At 33.7% G+C, this 16,589-nt stretch overlaps 1 protein-coding gene across 1 annotated transcript in view; it reads left to right on the top strand.

Annotated features, from left to right (window-relative positions):
- LOC125649094 (conserved oligomeric Golgi complex subunit 2-like) overlaps positions 1-16,589 on the top strand; it is a 35,038-nt gene that overhangs the window by 3,888 nt on the left and 14,561 nt on the right. The window contains exons 2-8 of the mRNA XM_048876322.2: positions 1,797-1,958; positions 3,735-3,800; positions 4,468-4,548; positions 4,977-5,071; positions 11,064-11,169; positions 12,310-12,489; positions 13,311-13,429. Of these exons, the coding sequence (XP_048732279.2) occupies positions 1,797-1,958; positions 3,735-3,800; positions 4,468-4,548; positions 4,977-5,071; positions 11,064-11,169; positions 12,310-12,489; positions 13,311-13,429 (809 nt within the window). The remainder of the gene's footprint in view (positions 1-1,796; positions 1,959-3,734; positions 3,801-4,467; positions 4,549-4,976; positions 5,072-11,063; positions 11,170-12,309; positions 12,490-13,310; positions 13,430-16,589) is intronic.

The raw sequence follows: 16,589 nt of genomic DNA, 5'->3' as shown, positions 1-16,589 counted from the left end.
AGATTTATGAACAGTATTGTATGCTTCATGCAGCTTATTCCGTTATACCATTTCTCTTTGAATTCATTTGTTTCTCTTTCGTATTTACATGTCTATATCAACATTTTAACAAAACGTGCCCTAATTATTATCAATATTATTTACGAAATTAAAATATCACCATCATGCTATTATAGCATCTAACATTAAGATGTTGCAGGAAACGCTCCACAGTGAAATCCCCGATTTTCTCGTAGAGCGTTGGAAATAACAGGAGTATATAATTATATAGGTTGACGATTCTTATTTTCTCGGTTCGGAATCAATCTAAAATGTACATAAGGGGGAAGTTTCCCCGGGAAGAAGGTTTTCTTGGGGGGTACCATATCAGAGAAAACGGGGCTTGGTTTCTTTTGGGGGGATCAAGCTAAATAAGTTTATTACACGGAATAAAGCCCTTCTCTATAACTCACGCGTTGATTTTCATAAATCGGTGGTTTTTCTGTGAAGCGTTGCATGCAATTAATGCATGAGATATAGAGAAGGGATTGATCCCCCCCAAAGAAACCAAGCCCCGTTTTCTCTGATATGGTATTCCCAAGAAAACCCTCTTCCCCGGGAAACTTCCCCTTTATGTACATTATAATGGAATAAGCCGCATGAAGCATACGATATTGTTAATAAATCTCTCTATATTCTATGCAATTTCTTTGATATTCATAGAAAATTTTTCTTGTCAGTTTAATCTCTTATAGAGAATACGGACCCGATGTATATTCTGGTATCGTAATATATACTCGGGATTTTATTACCCTAAAACCTATACGCAACGCGTTACAGATAACAGTATATAGCCGAAATATGTAGTGTTAAATCTAAAGCAAACTAGCATGGCGCTGCGCCATGCCCTTTTTGTCTGGCGCCATATGCCCTTTTTAATTGCACCATGCCCTTTTTTCTCTACAATTTTTTAAAAATATTTGTTAATATAAACAATTGTTCTTTATTTCACAAGGTTGATTGAAAAGTTTAAAATCAAGGTAGCAGATATTAACTTTTAAAGAGGCTAAATGGTTATTCTATTACTATCATAGTATGATACAATGAAAGTGCCCTGAAATTGTCTTGCCGTGTGCCCTATTTAGATCCTAGATTTAACACTAAATATGCATTTCTTACCTCTACATGGTGTAAATCCCACAGAAAATAAAGTTGGCTATTTTTGAAGCCGTTGCAAATGGTGACCATTTCTTATTTACCTTCTCAACACTGAAGAGTTCCGATAATTTAGGATGCCTTCAGATAGATTGGTTAAAAATTACACAGTCTTCTTCTTATTGCTTTAATTAATTTTTATGCCTAAATGCTTAAGTAATTGTCAATCAGTAAGTTCTGTATCTCCAATCGTACAAACTATCATGAAATACACTATCAGAACTCATCCTAACACTTTAGGCATTTGATCTGCCTATTCATTGAACGTGGGAAATATTATGCAATAGGCTGATGTAAATCAGTGAATTGTGACATCATATTTAGCGTTGGCCATGTTTGGCAAATTTACAAACATATGAGACATGGTACAGTTATGTTCGAGAAGTGATTATTTTGTATGATTAAGAAAATATGGTTTACATGCTTTTACGGATTTTATGTAACATCTCAGAATGACGTAAACTTGGGTAGACAAGATTGAAAATGGAGAAATACATGTCCTCACGCATGCATGAAATTCTCCATTTTCAACAAAAAAGTTATCGTAATTATTTCAATTATTTGACTTATGGAAATTCAAGATTCCATGTTATGAATTTTAGGAAAACTTCGATGTAGACCTGTTTGTGATTGAGTGCCGTAGAAGAGTCCCTTTAGAAAACCTCAGAGATGACCTCAACACATACTTGAAGATACTGAGGAGTGCGATGATTGAGCTCATCAACAAGGACTACGCAGACTTCGTCAACTTGTCAACAAATCTGGTCTGTATCTTTATTGAGGTTGGATTCATGGTATGATTGATGTACAATTATACCTAATATAATGTAGTTTACTTCAGATTATTAGAAATTAAGTAAATTTATTTTATATACCTGAAATTCAAAATTAATTGAGTTTACCTCATTTGTTCATTAGCTGCACATTTTTTGTACAGTATATTATTATAACACAGGCACTCGATGTTTTAAATATCTATAATAAAGAAATTGTCTTTCTGTAAACATAATATTCACAAGGTATATCGCATCACCGTCTTGGTTTTCTTTTTTACCAGCTACATCGCTTGAAAATTTCAGCGAAAAGTTTGATATAATATGATAAAATTAGAATAGTTAGAATATAAATTCATGAGTGCTCTGTTGATCATGTATTTTAGCAATATCAAAATAAAAGCAAATAATTTTATTTCGCAATTGGTCCTTCTCGCGAAATTACACGATAATAAATTCCTAACGTATGTTAATTAAAAATTTACTGTATATTCCCATGTCGTTGAGAGATTTTGAAAAATAAAAAAGGTTGCCATCACTTTCACAGCTAATACCCCTTTAATGAAAAAAAATCTTTGCTCTTCTGGACTTAGATTTTATATTCTCATCTCTTGGAATCGCTAATTCATATTTTGATTCCAAAGACAATGTTTTTATAAATGCCCATTTTTGTATAGGTACATGTAGCTGTCCACAGGCAATTGATCAGTGAGCTACAAGACACCCCTCCCTCCCTTTTGGAATTTAATTGTTATTATAAAAAGGTGCATTGGAGATATCTTAGGTATAGAACTGGTTTAGGACACGTATCTACCTGAGCATTGAATCACTGACTCCGGTGGTGACTGATGTGGAGGATTTCAATGTAGCTGATTACATAAACAACTCTTAACCAGCTCAGCTGACTGTTAATTTATTTCAAATCAAGAGATATTTTACTATAAGTCATTTAAAGCAACCAACATTTTAATGCAAAGATAAGAGAGAGAAAATTGATGAAAAAGTATATTCATTTCAAAATAAGCGATATTTCAGGGTGGCTGATTTCAGTATTAAGTGGAGTTACTGTATTAGCAGTATGCCATTTTATCAGTGAAATAATGTAACAGTTTTGCTAATAATGCAGTGTTGCATGTTTTCTGTTTGTGTATTCATCTTTAACCATGAATACTTTATGCTATGCCTGAAAGTGGAATGAAGTATTTATCTATAGTGTGAGGAATTCAAATGCATGAAATCATCAACTATATTTAGAACAGTTAATCTGTATAGTGCTATATCAAACAGTTACAACAGATCTGAAAATCGAAGCAACATTTTCTTTTATTAATGTGACGTGACTGGTGTTTTTCAATTCCTTACTTCATTAACATGTATAACTTATAAAATGAATACCTAGTATGTGAATCACACTGAAAGTTTTTCAGTGTTTGATTTTTTGTTTTTCTTACAAACTACGCATTATGGGGTGTGGTTAAGAGAAGCATTTTATATTTTGAGAATCACAAATTATGGTAAAACATTTCATCATTGTCCTATCAGGCAGTCTAAAGGAGCATACAGATAATGTTGCACAATGTCCTACTCATACACTGTGACCGTGAGTGCAAAAAAGTACATATCACCAAAAACAATTATCCATTCTTTTTTTAAAAATAATTATGGGTTTTGGAATTAAAAACCATGTTGTGTTAATCATGTGAATATAAGTTAACATGAGTCATTTCTAGTCTTCACATTGTCTCTATTAATTTATCTTTTTTAAAGGTTGGAATGGATAAAGCCATTGGAAATTTAACGACACCACTCGAACATCTGAAAGAGGAAGTTCTGGTATGTGTGTTCATTCTTACAAGAGGAAGTCCTGACGTGTGTTCATTCTTACAAGAGAGAGACCTGGTATGTGTGTACATTTTTACAAGAGGGAGACCTGGAATGTGTGTACATTCTTACAAGAGGAAAACCTGGTATGTGTGTACATTCTTACAAGAGGAAGACCTGGTATGTGTGTACATTCTTACAAGAGGAAGACCTGGTATGTGTGTACATTTTTACAAGAGAGAGACCTGGTATGTGTGTACATTCTTACAAGAGGAAGACCTGGTATATGTGTACATTCTTACAAGAGGAAGACCTGGTATATGTGTACATTCTTACAAGCCGTTGATGAAGGGTCCACCATGTTACCACAAATCAGAATGGACACTTAGCTGCAATAATTGTGTATATGTAGAACCCAAACATCAATTTCCAGCTAGCTCTATGTTAAATTGATAATCTGTAACAACACATACTGCAAGTTGTTGTAGCAAATCAAATGTTAGATTGTCAGAGTCCCTGAACATGTTTGTTGCAACTTATATGGAATTATATGTAAATTTCCCCAGGATTTCCTTACAAGCGTGTGGACTGAGTATATACACAGTGTAAGGACTGATACATGCTTTTAATGTCTCTGACATTTTTTTTTTCATTTTTTTTTTTTTTTTTACAAATTTAGACAGTGAAAACTGCCATGGAGGATGCAATACATGCTGTAGAGGAGAAGCTGAAAAAGAGAGAACAAATCCGACTGAAGAAGGTGAGCTGCTTTAAGAAAGCCAGAATGAAAAACATAATTAGAGTTAACTTCTTAATCAATGCATAGATAAAAAAAACATAACTAGAGTTAACAACTTCTTAATTTATGCATAAATAGTAATTATTCATAGTATGTAGAAACACACCAAGAACAAAACATAGATGTTGTGAAATATGATGATTCTGTGTTTTGAAATTCATCAAACTTTCATTATTTTTGTGGGTGTGTCAGACCAGGAAATCAAGTATTCTATAATCAATTAATAATCGATACAGTGTTTACTCAGTCGTAAAGTAGCTGCCACAAAATTACTTTTAAGTGAAACTGTAGGTTTTTACAAATTTATAGAAGTTTATGTCCATGTTGACGGAGTATTACACAGAGTTGGAGAAATTTACAGCAATTCATGATATTCTATTCTATCACAGGCCTCACTTCAAAGACTGATGAACATAATCCATTCTGTGGAGAAGATTGAAAAATTACTGGGCATTCATTCTGGGGATAACAACTCTATGTCGGGGTAAATCATCCGGATTTGTGCCACTTATTAGTTTTATGATCAGGGAAATGGTATATATAAATGTGATGCAATTCATGATAACACTCCACATTTTTAAATTGATCTACGCTATTTTATTGCATTCTTAAATATCTTTCAATTCTTTTCTAGTAAAATCAGAAAATATTTCAGAATACATTTGATGAAGTGTATTTTGAATTGACAATCAGATCAATCTAAAATTTAGTTAGGGCTATTCCAGAAATAAATACATGGGGGGGTCGGGAGGCACCTTTTGTATATACCAAGCACCCATAAAAAAAAATAAAAAATTACCCCATGACCCATCAAATTAATAAACTCATTTTACAATGACCCATCTAATAAAAAAAAAAATAATAACCAGACCCATCACAAAAATATTTTTAAAAATGAAAACGGTACAAATCTCACGAGGTTTTCGGGACAAACATTCTAGTCAATGACGCGGTAATGCCTGTGCGACATTGTATCACAGTAGTTCTGAAGAAACGATGTCACATCAACAATCAAAGGCATCTATGGCGGGAATGTTGGAAAGATTGGGAGTCCAAACGATGCTATTATCATGAAATGGGTATGGATATGTTTTTCCACGAATCGTTCGTCTTCTAATGGAGCCCGCGCCCGGAGGCCTCTATATCACCATCACACCGACTGATAAATATAACGCATCGGTACCCTCGTATAAATCAACTAAGGTTTGCCTATTTTTATTAGAAAACGGAATACCTATTCGTTTCAAAATATTCCCAAAATCGATGCACTGTAAACTGTAATAATCTACAGAACAGAGTTCGCCGCCATCACGTCCAAAGGGACCCTATTAAACGCGCCTCTAATTTGAAGAGTGCCGTAATGGAAAGTTATGCGCTGCAAAGAGCGACAACTCGAATAGTTCTATGTTACTTTCGATTTCGAAAGCACGTTTTCAATTTTCCCTCCGACGTTTTGTAACAAGAGCGACAATAAAAATATTCTGAAAACTCAACACCCACGTGGCACAAAATAAAACAATAGAAACTACCCACTACCCATAATAAATATTTTATTAACAATCCCACCACGGACCAATTAAAATATGAAAAAATACGACCACCCACACAAAAAAATATCATTTGCCGCCCGACCCCCCCATTTGATCATTTCTGGAACAGCCCTTATTTGTTGTGCAGTGAATATCTTACATTTATTTATTTGTTGTAAAGTGAATATCTTAGATTTAGTTATTTGTTGTGCAGTGAATATCTGAGATTTAGTTATTTGTTGTACAGTGAATGTCTAATAGATTTAGTTATTTGTTGTAAAGTGACTATTTGAGAGTTAGTTATTTGTTGTGCAGTGAATATCTGAGATTTAGTTATTTGTTGTGCAGTGAATATCTTAATTTATTTATTTGTTGTAAAGTGATTATCTGAGATTTAGTTATTTGTTGTAAAGTGACTGTTTGAGATTTTTTTTTTAAATTTTGTTGTCGTTGATATAATTTCTTTATTTTTCTTTCATACAAACAAACAAACATTGAAATCAATATCAATAGCATTTGTTTTGAAACACATACACACACACACACATGCCACTCTCACTCTGACTCTCTACACCCAAACACTTTCAAAGAGTGCATACATACTGTACACATAAAAAGAACAGATCTAGTTAAGTGGTTACTTGCATCGTTTATAACAAAGTCTGTACACAATATAGAAAGGGAAAAAAGTAATAACAACAGGAGTAATGAATGAAATACATGTACAGCTGTAACAACAGCTACACATCAAAAATACTTTGAAACAATGACCACTGTTTTTCAAAGCTTTTCATTCTAAAATTTTGACTTGCAGCATATTATCCACCTTATATTTTATCTTTAAATGACATATTAATCCACATAGATTTGGCATTTTATTTTGCAATAAACAAGTGAAAATATATTGCTTAACATAGAGAATAATACAATTAATGACTTTGTTATGAGAAGATAAAGGAATTTCACCAAAATTTATGTTTGAAACATTGAAACCAACTCTTTCATGTGTCTTTCTGTAAATGTGAAGGCTCAACTCACTCCATAATGGTTGAGTTTTTTCACAAAAAGTAAAGATATGCACAATTGTTTCCACATTTTCCTTACAAAATCTACAACAATCTGTGGAATTAATACTAATTTTCTTTAGGTAATACCCAACAGGGAGTAATCTATGTAAAATTCTAAATTGCAACCACTGTACAGTTGAATCAGATGTTTTAATACAAACTTCAAAAATATCTTTAAGTGAAACAGTATTTACTCCATATACAATTTATTCTTGCTTCCATTTGTTTATAGAAGCTGGATTAACATCTTTCACATTCAAAAATTTATAAATGATTTTGGAACATTTTTCTACTGTTAAAATAGGTTCAAATATATTGGCAAACATGGACTAGGAAATCTGATGGACAATAGTTTCAAATATTTTGAAATTGCTGATTTAACGCTATTATATTTCATGATACAGAAATCATCAAGATTATGTAAACGTTGAAATACAACACAGGATAAAAAATTGCCATCTTCATCTAAAAAATCTTGTACAACCTTGACTCCTTTATCATACCAAGTTTTGAAAAATATAGATTTATTTGCAATTTTAACACTATTTGAGATTTAGTTATTTGTTGTACAGGGGTTATCTGAGTTTTAGTTATTTGTTGTACAGTGACTATTTGAGATTTAGTTATTTGTTGTCCAGTGGTTATTTGAGATTTAGTTATTTGTTGTACAGTGGTTATTTGAGATTTAGTTATTTGTTGTACAGTGATTATTTGAGATTTAGTTATTTGTTGTACAGTGGTTGTTTGAGATTTAGTTATTTGTTGTACAGTGGTTGTGTGAGATTTAGTTATTTGTTGTACAGTGATTATCTGAGATTTAGTTATTTGTTGTACAGGGGTTATCTGAGTTTTAGTTATTTGTTGTACAGTGACTATTTGAGATTTAGTTATTTGTTGTACAGTGGTTATTTGAGATTTAGTTATTTGTTGTACAGTGAATATCTGAGCTTTAGTTATTTGTTGTACAGTGAATATCAGAGATTTAGTTATTTGTTGTACAGTGGTTATCTGAGATTTAGTTATTTGTTGTACATTAAATATCCGAGATTTAGTAATATTTGTTGTACAGTAAATATCTGAGATTTAGTTATTTGTTGTCCAGTGGTTAATTGAGATTTAATTATTTGTTGTACAGTGACTATTTGAGATTTAGTTATTTGTTGTACAGTGACTATTTGAGATTTAGTTATTTGTTGTACAGTGGTTATTTGAGATTAAGTTATTCTTTGTCCAGTTATTATATGAGATTTAGTTATTTGTTGTACAGGGTTATTTGAGATTTAGTTATTTGTTGTACAGTGATTATCTAAGATTTAGTTATTTGTTGTACATTGGTTATTTGAGATTTAGTTATTTGTTGTACAGTGGTTATTTGAGATTTAGTTATTTGTTGTAAAATGATTATTTCAGATTTAGTTATTTGTTGTACAGTGGTTATTATACCCCCCGCAACAAGTTGTGGGGGGGGGGGGGTATACTGGAATCGGGTTGTCCGTCTGTCTGTCCGTCCGTCCGTCTGTAGACGCAATGGTTTCCGGGCTCTAAAGCGTTATCCTTTCCACCTACCGTCACCATATCATACATATGGACTACCCATGGGATGAAGATGTTCCCTATCGATTTTGGGGTCAAAAGGTCAAAGGTCAAGCGCACTGGACATCGAAGCAGCAATATGGTTTCCGGGCTCTAAAGCATTATCTTTCCACCTACCGTCACCATATCATATATATGGACTACCCATGGGATGAAGATGTTCCCTATCGATTTTGGGGTCAAAGGTCAAGCACACTGGACATCGAAGTAGCAATATGGTTTCCGGGCTCTAAAGCGTTATCCTTTCCACCTTCAGTCACCATATCATACATATGGACTACCCATGGGATGAAGATGTTCCCTATTGATTTTGGGGTCAAAAGGTCAAAGGTCAAGCACACTGGACATCGAAGTAGCAATATGGTTTCCGGGCTCTAAAGCATTATCCTTTCCACCTACCGTCACCATATCATATATATGGACTACCCATGGGATGAAGATGTTCCCTATCGATTTTGGGGTCAAAGGTCAAGCGCACTGGACATCGAAGCAGCAATATGGTTTCCGGGCTCTAAAGCATTATCCTTTCCACCTTCAGTCACCATATCATACATATGGACTACCCATGGGATGAAGATGTTCCCTATTGATTTTGGGGTCAAAAGGTCAAAGGTCAAGCTCACTGGACATCGAAGTAGCAATATGGTTTCCGGGCTCTAAAGCGTTATCCTTTCCACCTACCGTCACCATATCATACATATGGACTACCCATGGGATGAAGATGTTCCCTATCGATTTTGGGGTCAAAAGGTCAAAGGTCACGCGCACTGGACATCGAAGTAGCAATATGGTTCGGTTTGTCATGCCATTTGTTTTTTACACTGAGAAAAGAGGTAGTTTATACCTATTACCAACGCCCTTTGGGAGATTGGGGTAAGCGGGGGGTATTCTTAGTGAGCATTGTTCACAGTACCTCTTGTTTGAGATTTAGTTATTCTTTGTCCAGTAGTTATTTGAGATTTAGTTTTTTGTTGTACAGTGGTTAGTTGAGATTTAGTTATTTTTTGTCCAGTGGTTATTTGAGATTTAGTTTGTTGTCCAGTGATTATCTGTAAACTCAACCTGTTATGATATTGTGTTACATGTTAAGGAGGTATGCTACCCCAGAGAAATTTGATATGGATGAAACGTGAAGGATTTGTACAACAATATTTTGAAATTGAAAACTTTGAAATTTACTTTATTTAGTCGAAAAATGCAGTTTAAGTAGAAAGCAATCTGAAAAAGATTTAAAACCCCTGCTGGACTCGAATATGCGATCTACAGTTCAGTAGTCGACGTGCTTACCCACTGAACTACTCAGCTAGGCGATCGTTTTTTATATGAATAGGCAAATATTGCTGATATTTATATTTTCATCCATGTTTTAAAAAGAAGTCAGCCATTATGACAATGTAGAGCACCTCCTTAAGTATACAGTAAAACTCGAATATAGCAAACACGGATATAGCGAAATTACGGCTATAGCGAAGTGAAAACAATTTCCCTGGCAAATTCTTTATATATTCTATATAAAAATCTGCGTCTATAACGTACATGGATATAGCGAATTTACAGATATAACGAAGTAAATTCCTATTCCCCTTGAAATAAAAATGAACGTAAAAGTCACCTTTTATAACGAATTTATTTTTTTCTTTTTAAACTCTTTGTGATTTTAACAATCGCTTTCCATTGACATAAAGGATCCACACTTATTACAAAATTTATGTTTGTATTTTTTTCAAAAAAGGTTGTTAACACAAAACAATACTTACACATACGTTTAGCAAATATATTGTCGGTATTGTTTACTATTGTCGTTAATTAAATTTGAAGTTTGATTGCATTATTTTATCATACACTCCTTTATTTGTGTAAAGCAACAAGTAAATGTCAATTGCAATAGACTGTACATGTATGTATTGCGCAAAATTTTGTTGACATTTCCCTCTCTCGACATGTTATTGCATGACTTAATAATCCATCAAGATAAATTATCATATATAAATCAACGTGTATATTTCTTGTATAAAAATATTTCTTCTCGAAAATATATAGGCTTCATTTCTTTTAAAGACAATGCAAACGCAATTATATCGATTGCTGCTTTCTTAGAGAACTGATATACATGTAGAACAAATCAGTTTATAACGAATTCGATATATTTGAAGTATGAATTCGCTATAAACGTATAGCGAATTACGCTTATAGCGAATTTTTATAGAGGGTCCCCAGAAATTCGCTATATCAGAGTTTTACTGTACATGTGTATAGGCAAATATTCATTAATTTCTTTACATTGTAGACAGTTAAATGGACAGTTGATTGAGAGAGTGGCAAATGAATTCAACAAACTTCAGTTCTATGTCACTAAAAGTAAAGGATTGCCTTTGGTTGAGGAGATAAAACCGGTAAAATTTCAGCTCATTTAATTCATCCAAATTAAATGGAGTCATTAGATGGTTTTGTGCCAATTATGAGTTTTTAATGCATTTCCAATACAGATTTAAGTCAATATTTTTAACATTTGTTCATGCTAATGCATTAGACATTGAGTTTGGCCAAATGACATTAGTTCAGCATTATGGTAAACAATTCATAAACAAGATGTCAGGGAGTTAAAAAGAGTTTTAAAGATTTTAACCCTTAACCTCGGTCATTTACATGTAGATTGTAGGACTCGCAATATTCTTAATTTTTGTTACCCTACCCTAAAAGATGTTACACTTGAATTTTGATTAAAGTTAGTCATGTACTTTTTAAGAGCTGAACATAAACAATGATACACATATTGGCATCAGTCATTTTTCAACCGATTCACGGGCGCTTCCACTTCAGCACCATCTAGTGTTTACTAAAACTGACAGGTTGCGTAAGTGGCTGTTTTCTTTTTTTGAAAAATGTTTTAAATTCATTTGATTTCAAGGAAAATTTCAGTGATTTACTCAGTTTATTAGTATAACACTTCTTTTGTTAAACTTTCAAAAAACGGAACACCTGTCACTTCATGGTCAATATGAGTTCCTGAAATGAATGCTTTTTGGCATGGATCATTTTCAAGATGAGTTTGTTTACTTGTGCTCTATGCTGATAGTGATGAACATACATAATATTTCTTGCTATTATTTTTTTCTTTTTATCGCATTTGTGATGGGTTGCATATTTAGAACTGCTGATCACAAAATTACTAGTGTTTCACCGTGTTAACATTGCTAAAGTTAAGCTATATTTCATGTAACTATCAGAAATCACCTACTTTGCACTATTCAGTACTTTGATTGAGAAGAATTCAAAAGAGGACAGAAATGAATTACAATAAAAGTATTGGTCATCCAAGTAAACCAGGTGACCTGAAAATAGAGAAAGTGATTTTTTTTTCTTTTTATGCAGCGAAGATCATGAATCAATTATTGGTATATCTATATTCAGAATGTACACATGCATTTCAAAATGAAAAATGAAAGGTGAATTTTGTTTTCAGTTTCATTAGATTTAACAAAAGATAACTGTTGATACATGTAAATTCATTGTGGGTTTTTTTTTGTGATCAGAGAATAGCTAACATCACTACAACACTACAATACAGTTTGGAGGGCCAACTCCTGGAGGGGCTCCAAAAGGGGAATCTTCAGGTTCTGCACCAGTGCCTTAGGACGTACGCACTTATCGACAAAATTAAGGATGCTGAAAATTTATTCAGACAGAATGTGGTTGGACCGTACATGGAAGAGGTATTGTCAACTTGAATTGCTCATTTTGCAACAACCCCAGTCAGTTGTGTGTGTTAAACGGGCATGGGCACGATTTTGGTGAAAGAAAAAAATGATTTAGATAATTGATTAATGATATGAAAGTAAAACATAGCAACAAACCTAAATTTTAAAAACTGATTCAAAGATTATTTGAAACATCTGAATTTTTCATTTTCCAAGCAAGGCGCAAGGTTAACTCTGCTTATGTTTACATGTAATGTGACTCAACTAACAACATTAGTTGCTTGCTTCAGTGAAAAAAGCTTTTAGAACAAAACATTTCAGTTCTTTTTTTCTTTGTCCATACACGTAAATTGATTTATCCTTAATCTATTAATAATTGCCAAGTATTGAATGCTATTGACATACAAAAAATGTTGGTGTTCTTACCTCCACCGGTTTCTATTAGCTCTAAATCTGAAAATTTATTTTGTTGTAAAAATGTGCTATTATGATAGTTTTATATGTAGCTTTAACCATAGTCATTGATAAAATTAAAACTAAGTTGAAGATTTTATCAAAATAAAGATTTCCGTTCTATTGAATATAATATACATGTACATGATGTAGCATTATATAGAAATCAATTTTTGTATGGGAAAACAATGTAATTTTGCTTCATCGGAGCCTCTGGATAGGTTTTCTAACACAAATGTTTATAAACCTTGTTTTTTTCTGACATTGAAATAGTGATTCACTATTTTGAAACAAAAGTTTTCGACATCAAAATGACAGCTAGTATTGCTTTAAATGAATGTATGTAATGATGACTTCCATGAAAAGGTTTGATTTGTAAATAGATTATTAGTGAGCAGTGCCTGAAACATCACGGCTTGGAAGGAATGTATGCCAAGGTTTTGGAATTCATACCAAAGCATTGTCATCTGCTGAAGGAAGTCACTTTGTCAGGGAGCTCAGGGTAAGCTTAAACTGCTTATGTTGTCGGGAAACTCAGGGTAAGCATAAACTGTTTATGTTGTCAGGGAGCTCAGGGTAAGCATAAACTGCTTATGTTGTCAGGGAGCTCAGGGTAAGCATAAACTGCTTATGTTGTCAGGGAGCTCAGGGTAAGCATAAACTGCTTATGTTGTCAGGGAGCTCAGGGTAAGCTTAAACTTCTTATGTTGTCAGGAAGCTCAGGGTAAGCATAAACTGTTTATGTTGTGAGGAAGCTCAGGGTAAGCATAAACTGCTTATGTTGTCAGGGAGCTCAGGGTAAGCATAAACTGTTGATGTTGTGGGGGAGCTCAGGGTAAGCTTATACTGTTGATGTTGTCAGGGAGCTCGGGGTAAGCTTAAACTGTTGATGTTGTCAGGGAGCTCAGGGTAAGCATAAACTGCTTATGTTGTCAGGGAGCTCAGGGTAAGATAAACTTATTAGGAAAACAAATCTTTATCTAATAAAATCATAAACAATCAGAAATCATGTCGCTTGCTTTGACATTTGGTTCATTCTTTCCTTATGAAAAGTATAGCCATGCATGCTCTTAACTGATGTTACTTCTTTATTACAACATTGTTAGAAATTGTATCAAACTTCATAGTAAAACTGCAAGCAAGAGAAGCAGGTGTTTATGTAATATGATAGTGCGGTTGGTTCAGGTGAAAATTTGATAACAATGTGCATGCTGTGTCAAAAATAACAAACATGCAACATGTGGTTTTTCTTCAATTATTATTATGTCTCCCCTTCAAATGGGAGACATATTGTTTTTGTCATTTTTCTTCTTCTTCTTCAACCAAATTTTGTCCAGGCCCTGACTAGAGAACCCTTTGACTTTAAGACTTCAAACTTGAAACATAAGGAGATGGTATGGAGGAGGGGTGCCCGCCCCAAAAATTTTGACCTTGACCCACTTATAAAGTCAAGGTCAATATTTTACGTCAACATATAGTCCAGGCCAATAGCTGAGAACCCTTTGACATTACGATTTCAAACTTGGAATGTGGCAAGAGGACATAGATACAAGGTGCACTGCACCAAAATTTTTGACCTTGACCCCTTTCTTCATTCAAGGTCAAATTAAGAAAAACATGAATAGACCATAACTTTAGAACCCTTTGACATTAAGACTTCAAACTTAGAATATGAGAGGGGGAATTCCACCAAATTTTTTTACCATGACCCATTTATAAAGTCAAGGTCAATTTTTTATATCAAAATATAGTCCAGACCAAAAGCTGACTTGACAACCGTTTGACATTAAAACTTCAAACTTGGAATATGGAGAGATGATATGGAAGAGTGCACCAAAATTTTTGACCTTGACCCCTTTCTTCATTCAAGGTCAAATTAAGAAAAACATGAATTGACCATAACTTTAGAACGCTTTGACATTAATACTTCAAACTTAGAATATGAGAAGGGGGAATGAGGAAAGGGGGGAATTCCACCAAAATTTTTGACCTTGACCCATTTATAAAGTCAAGGTCAATTTTTATGTCAAAATATAGTCCAGGCCGAAAGCTGACTCGACAACCGTTTGACATTAAAACTTTAACTTGGAATATGGAGAGGTTATATGAAAAAGGGGTGCACACCACAAACATTTTTTACCTTCATCCACTTACAGTGTCAAGGTCACTCTTTTACATCAAGACTATAACCTGAGAACTATTTGACATTAGGATTTCAAACTTACAACTTAGAAAGCAGATATTAAGACAAGATGTACTGTACCAAAATGTTTGACCTTGACCCATTTCTTCATTCAAGGTCACTCTTTTACATCAAAGTATAGTCAAGACTATAACCTGAGAACCCTTTGACATTAGGATTTCAAACCTACAACATGGAAAGCAGACATTAAGACAAGATGTACTGTACCAAAATTTTTGACCTTACCCATTTCTTCATTCAATGTCCTGTTAAAAAAAAACTTGATGATTTCATAACTAAGATTTGTTTGACATCAAGACTGCAAACTTGTAATATGGAAAGGCAATATTGAGGAGAGGGTGCACATCACCAACATTTTTGACCTTGACCTACTTACAGACCCTGAAACGTGCTACTACACCAGTTGCACGGTACGGTTCGGTACGCTTTATGAACGGTACGGTTCGTTTTCTGAACGGTACGGTTCGTTTCTTGAACGGTACGGTTCGTTTCTTGCACGGTACGGTACGCTTCTTGAACGGTACGGTTCGCTTCTTGCACGGTACGGTTTGCTAAAAATAGCTGCACGCTTTGTGAACGGTTTGCACGTTTTATTAATGAGGTGGGCGTGGCATGAACGCTTTGACTTCGTATAAATTGTACATTTCGATAGTTTGTTTTCACTCGATCGGTCTTATTCGGCTCTTTGATTATCGGCTGCAGGATTTGTGGTTGTGTTAGAATGTGCACATGGGGAAATGAGACGTTATTTTTGATTCCTTCGATGGAATAATTCCATATTGATAACGTACATAAAAGTTATGAATAAAAGTTTTTAGAATTTGCTTAAGTCTAAGTCTTAATGGTTGTTATTACGTTTCAATTTGTTTTTCATTTCTCATCAGACATTTATTAATTTACGATTTTATAAAAAGTTGTTACATGAACTGCTCCCCGACATGGGCGTGCGTAAGTGTAAAAACAAAGCGTATTAAGTTTCCGGATATAAATTACAGTGCCTAAATTGGAAAAGTTTTTAAGAAGAAGTGAATTTTGTTTTGAATACACTAAAGTCGCAAATGACACAATGATTATTTTCTGCACTTCACATTTATTGTGATTTGTCATCGGCATTATGAAAGATCCAGGATATCTGCATGTGAAGTTTGTACGTCCTTTTTTGTCAGCATTCAGTCATTCATAATTAATAATGTTAGATATCTGTTGCATTTGTCTTTGAATCAAATAAAATGATGATAATACATATATATTCCTATCCTTTATCACGCGAAGTCCGATTTTCATTTCCCTGACTTTATTTTTGATCACTGAAAATTGAATTAAAAAAAATTAACAGAAAAGTAAGGCAAGTGTATAGTTTGCAATAAAAATGTTTCATATACCTTTTCTATATATTGTTGAAATACTTGAAAATGCTGAAATGAATAATTTTTTGCGTCCGATTTGATGCTTTGCATCA

This window comes from Ostrea edulis, chromosome 5 (assembly GCF_947568905.1).
Source record: "Ostrea edulis chromosome 5, xbOstEdul1.1, whole genome shotgun sequence".
NCBI lineage: Eukaryota > Metazoa > Mollusca > Bivalvia > Ostreida > Ostreidae > Ostrea > Ostrea edulis.
Note: the sequence above shows the minus strand (reverse complement) of the source record. Positions and strands in the feature narration are given on the sequence as shown.